We start from the raw sequence: 6,078 nt of genomic DNA on the forward strand, positions 1-6,078 counted from the left end.
TTTTGAGTACTTTAAAGATATGATTTTTAAGTGATTTTCTTTAATTACTTATGTCATTGCACTCATTTATTGTCTTTGGGTTATAGGTCATAGTTGAATGCTTTCTTAGATTGTGGATATATTTAATATAAATATTTTCAATGTGAGTGCTCTGGTCCATACAACCCGTTTTCTGTCATGTACTATTATTTATTCTTTTTATGATCTTTTTGTGTTTTAATTGTGCTACTGGTTCATAATTATGTTTAAACTTTACGATGCTTTCTATTTTATTTTTTTTAATATTTGGAGTGGTTCCATTATGCGTTTCAATTTTAAGAAATCCGAAATATTGATATAAAAGAACTATGAGAAATCAATTCACTGATACCGAAGCTTATGTGCTATTAACCTATTCGATTTGTCCGAAATAGCGCGAGCAGTTATTAGATACCGATAGATATTTGTTGCTATGCCCGAAACCCGTCCTGAGACAAAAGTATCTGTTCCGTGATCGTCGTAAGGGGGGCCGGATACCAACTGTGATATTATTGTGCAATATATGACAAGTGTTGCTCTTTGCACACCACCGCCAGCGGCGGTGGCTGCGACCGGACTGAACTCAAGACTCACTTTTATTATCCTATTTATACATATTTCGACAGCTTATTGTTACTATATCTAGCCAGAACAACAATGAGACAAAGCGCTATTGTTGTTCTGCTAGATGTGAAGGTCAACGCGGTCATATTGCGGCTTTGTGCCGCAACATACTCCCGCACCAAAACCGAAGGTTTTACACTGCGATATACAAAACGAGAATGATTCTAGGTCTTAGCAGTAAGGCAAAAAATTTAACTGGTGAGTTGTAGTTGAAATCTCGTAGACTGACTATCACTTGAACTGGCGCAGAGCGGCCGGAATAACGTAACTGGACCGTGTGTCCCTACAGAATGGCACGGAGTGGCCGGAATAACGTATCTGGACTTGGTGTCCTCCCAACATGGAGCCGAGTGGCTGGATCATCAAAAACGAATTGGCGCTGGATGGCCGGATTATCACAACTGGACCTGGCGTCCTCACAAATTGGCGCTTGGTGGCCGGATTATCACACATGAATCTATCTTTCTACGATGTACCGATGAAACGAAATGGATGAACGACAAGTGTCAGCGAGTTAGCTTCCTTCTGGCAAACGACCCAGACGAAACTTCTAACCGCAACCAAGCACTTGCTGATAAGAATACACCCTCGGATGCTGCAAGCTTCGGTGCTGTACAGCCCTCCTACTACTAGCTGAATCCAAAACCGGGGATTCAGAAGCTGAATGTATTTTACTAAGCGGCTGCGAAGTCACCCACACCGGCCTAGCTGAAGCGTAGTGAATGAAATCCTATTTCGACTATCGATATGCCGTACTTCCTCTGGAACGACGAGCACAGCAAGGTTCAGCAGCATCATCCCACTACGTGGATGCCAAATGTAATACACTCTTGTAGCAATGCAGCAACACGGTCGATGGATTTGATGTCCCGTTAGTAAACTGTTACTGTTCAAGTCACTATCCCACTACCGTGGCAAGAGCCACTCTATACCGTTAGATGTGAAGTGTTGTTCGAACTCACCGTTGTGTGTAACTTTTGTGTGTAACTTTTCATCGCGTTCGAAAAAATGACTGGATATAGTTGACAGTGTATTGTTTACATCGGCAAAGTTGTATCAAAATCGATTGATCGATTGCAATAATAGTAGGCACCTCATCAGCATAAATGCAATATGCAAGATTTTTAGAGTTACTAGTCATTAGAGTTGCTAGCGTGAACCACTCACTATTTTCACAAATTTTACGACTTTACTAATGGCAATAAATCCCAAATTAACACAATGCCTGAAAACATTAGCTCACGTGCTTTTGTTCAACAATTTAGAAGTTTCCGCAACAAGCGTGTCTATTTAGCTAGATTTCTAGTTTGACTTTGCTTAAAAGAATTACAGAAAGTCATCAACAATTTATTTATCTTTGGCAAAAGAATGATATATACTGTTTATCGCTGCTTCTTTTTTAAATTCCTTGGTTTTTTAAAATGTGGGACAACATACGACGGAATAGTATGATAGATGATTCGAACACATATTATAACAATAATATAGTACAATTAATAACTACTATTAATTGTCAAATCTGTTTGTTGACTTGATTACCGCTATGTGTATTTTAGGGGCTTTTTTCCATTTAATGTTGAAATGACTGAAACTCCCATCAAATTACCAATTAAGTATCACGCTGGCACACTTCTTTCAAATCCACAGTCGATATATCCGACGTTGCATGTCCACTTGGTCATATACCCTGTGACACCTATTTTATACAGCACTGGACTTAAAGCCGTAATCACAGTGCATCGCGTAGAATGCTTAATTCATGACGAACCGGTAACGTTGTATAATCAAACGGCACGCCAGCATCAAGTGCATGGTTGGTTGGATACCAGCAACGATTTTTAAACCAGTCGTTTATTTTCGCATCAAAATGTGACTCGAAAATTTATCATCATTCGTTGGGTGTCAGCTGCCGGTGATTAACCGGGCAGTATTAATTATGCGTTTACTGTTTGAGTTCAATAGCGTCCACGACTCCTCACGTGTGGGTTTTAAAGCGCTTAATGCGGTAGACCTTCCAAAGAAGTCCATTCCAATGGAAACAAACCGCTGGATAAACAATGGTTACTAACTAGAAAAAGCCTAGCGCTCTTCGTAGTATTTATTCCAAGCTGAAAATTGTCGATTCATCCTACTACCATGCGTTTAGTAAAACCTTCAGCTGTAGTAAAGTATTATTACAACAATCGTTGAAAGCTGTTGCGAAGGTTTTAGAAAAGTGGGTTAATTATCACCCACAAAGGAATTATTAATGGCAATAACAGAGTGTTTCACAAAATAATTGCTCAACCTTGTGACATGTTACAATATTTTTATTGCCTTTGTCAGTTTTACTAAACCATAGTTTCCATTTCTTTTCCAGCCCAGCAACAGCAAGATACAAGCAATGTGTTCAATACTTCGTCCTGTTTGGAGAAACCATACCGATGTCCACATCCCAGGATCAAATTCTATCTCTACACTCGGCGAACACAGCAAACCCCTGAGTTGATCGATGTGCTAAATCCGGAGTCGCTTTACCGCACCCACTGGAACCCGAAGCACCCGGTGAAAATAGTAATCCATGGCTTTGGTGGAGGTCGGAATCTTTCACCCAGCCCGGATATGCGAAAGGCCTACTTCATCCGAGGCAATTACAATATCATAATTGTAGATTATGGCACCGCAGTGACGGAGCCCTGCCTAAGCCAGATAGAGTGGGCGCCACGATTTGGAAGCCTTTGCGTTTCCCAGCTGGTCAAGTATCTGGCTGCGCATCCACGGGGAGTACCGCCGGACAGGATGCACCTAATTGGATACAGTGTAGGAGCACACATTGCCGGTTTGGTGGCTAACTATCTAACGCCGGCGGAAGGAAAGCTGGGCCGGATAACAGGACTGGATCCGACGATCTTTTTCTATGCCGGCACGAACAACTCCCGGGATTTGGACACCAGTGATGCTCATTTTGTGGATATTATCCACACCGGAGCGGGAATCCTGGGGCAGTGGAGTGCCAGCGGGCATGCGGATTTCTACGTCAACGGTGGAACCAGCCAGCCCGGGTGTGCGAGCAGTACAATTTTTCGTGAGTAGTTATTAGTTACTGTAAATTGTCATGCAAAATTGCAAAAAAGTTTTTTTTGTGGAATTTAAATTTATTCGCAGAAACTCTCGCATGCGATCACACTAAAGTGACACCGTACTTCATCGAATCCATCAACAGTGAGAAGGGTTTCTGGGCTGGTCCTTGTACAACATTAATATCCTACCTGCTGGGATGGTGCGAACCAAAGGATTCCGACTACGTTCTGATGGGAGAACACGTTTCTCACAAGTAAGCCATCACCGTGGAGTGGTATGCTTTTATTCTAATAACGTCCAAATCGTTTGATTTACTTTTTCAGCGCACGAGGAATTTACTACGTGACGACCAATGCCAAACCACCGTACGCTCGAGGTTTTCCGGGCAAGAACCGCCGAACGGCGAAGAACTCCGAGTACGGTGGCGTACGGCGAAAACGATAAATTCAGACACTGCCATCGCAATTACAACAGACAACAGTCATCATGCAAAAGCAAAACGGTTGTGATATACAGAGACAAGACATAATCATTTTTTCTTGCATTCTAAGAGAATCTTAATATGCGATATTCTTACGCAACAATACCAGTGACATAATAGTGAAACACTTCTATTAGTTTGTAGAAAGCATGCGAATAAGAATTGTAGCTTGGAGAAAAATAAGGGCCTAACGCAAACAGGAATTATGGATAGCCTAGTTAGATAGTGTAAATTCACATGGTCAAAGAAGTAGTACAACTCAGCTATCGGTTAGTGGTAGCAATCAGTCAATGAAGCAAGTTACCAACCTAGCAGCACGTAAAGTAGTAAGTAGTAGATTTCAGAAAAGTATAAAACGTCACATGTTATGCAATAAGAGCGGTAGATCTAGTGTTACCTGTTTAGAGGAATGAAACTTGCTCCAATCGGAGCTCCCCGCTGCAGTTATTCTTTCATGATGGGTTGCTTTTAAAAGTAGTATGCAGTAAAATGACAAACTATACTTTAAGAAGCCAGAGCGATAGTGTTAAAGACGTGTAAATAAATTGCTATATTTGTTGGAAAAAGTGGTTTATGTATGTCTGGCATGGATTAGGTCACTAAGTAACTGCCTAATGTATCCAGCACCCTTTTTTTGAACACGAACATTGCAATGCCTGAAAGCCGCTACATTTTACTTTATAAATTAACGTTATACATTTAGCGTGAGTAAGGGTCGAGCCACTGTTTACTCATGAGTCTTAATTGTGTATACAAAATACGTGTTTTCAATTCAGTACAAATTCCATACAAAAAAATATTGTCGCGCACATCTTGCCTGGACACTAGCGCCATCTACGATCGATATTTCCAAATATCAATTTACAACAACAGCAATGTCCTTCGGAAAAGTAAGTATTTTATAACTGGGCTTCCTTTCCTTTCATTAAAAAGCGTCACTTCGACGGATACGAAAACATTCCCAACCAACATTAAATTTGAAATGACTGTTACAGTGTACAAAGAATGAGACAATAGGCCGTATGAATAAAAGAGTTAGAGCTAACTCTCCCATAAGATTTACACGGGAAAAGCAAAGCAAACTGTTTTATTCATACGGCCTAATGATTGTTATATCTGTCACGGTGTTCAAAATACCGTTATTAAAAAATAAAATAGGCCATTTAAACGGCAAATGCCAGTTGGTTTGTATGGCTATCCTACACATCTGAGCCAATTTTTAAAAAAATCGATCGACGAATTTTTGAGTTACGCCCTTTTGAAGTTTTAAAGGGCAGATTGCTCATATAAAGTAAGTAAAAATCTTCAATGACACTTCCAAAATAAACGTAAATCACAGCCAGTATTGATTTTGTATGCAACATATGCCCATTGGCGACCATTTGAAGAGTTTTACGCTGTATTGAGACTAACCGGAAATGTTCCGGATTAAGTTATCGCTGTGGAAAATGATCAGTATCGAACATGAACAATGACTTATCATGCGGCACCTCAAATTACGCCAGAATTTAAAAACTAGATCAATCAAAGTCAGACCAACTACCTAGCGCCCCTTTGGTTATATCTGGACAAGTTCCGGAGACTTCCGGGACAACCCAGACGAGTGGCCAATTTCGTCCATGAACAAAAACTTATCGTGCGGCACCTTAAATGACACTAGAATTCAATAGCTAGATCAATGGAAGCCAAATCTGCTATTTAGGGTCAAGTTTGGTCATATCTGGACATGTTTGTCTGTCTGTCTGTCTGTCTGTCTGTCTGTCTGTCTGTCTGTCTGTCTGTCTGTCTGTCTGTCTGTCTGTCTGTCTGTCTGTCTGTCTGTCTGTCTGTCTGTCTGTCTGTCTGTCTGTCTGTCTGTCTGTCTGTCTGTCTGTCTGTCTGTCTGTCTGTCTGTC

General features: G+C 40.8%; 1 protein-coding gene across 1 annotated transcript; it reads left to right on the forward strand.

The window, feature by feature from the left end:
• Positions 1–219: 219 nt before the first annotated feature.
• LOC128743185 (inactive pancreatic lipase-related protein 1) lies at positions 220–4,146 on the forward strand (the record flags this gene model as incomplete). Its single annotated transcript, XM_053839713.1, has 4 exons — positions 220–243; positions 3,007–3,706; positions 3,787–3,955; positions 4,026–4,146. Coding segments are annotated over 4 exons (1,014 nt in total), but the record flags the coding sequence as incomplete, so codon positions are not given.
• Positions 4,147–6,078: the final 1,932 nt, after the last annotated feature.

Source organism: Sabethes cyaneus, chromosome 3 (genome assembly GCF_943734655.1).
Source record: "Sabethes cyaneus chromosome 3, idSabCyanKW18_F2, whole genome shotgun sequence".
Classification (NCBI taxonomy): Eukaryota; Metazoa; Arthropoda; class Insecta; order Diptera; family Culicidae; genus Sabethes; species Sabethes cyaneus.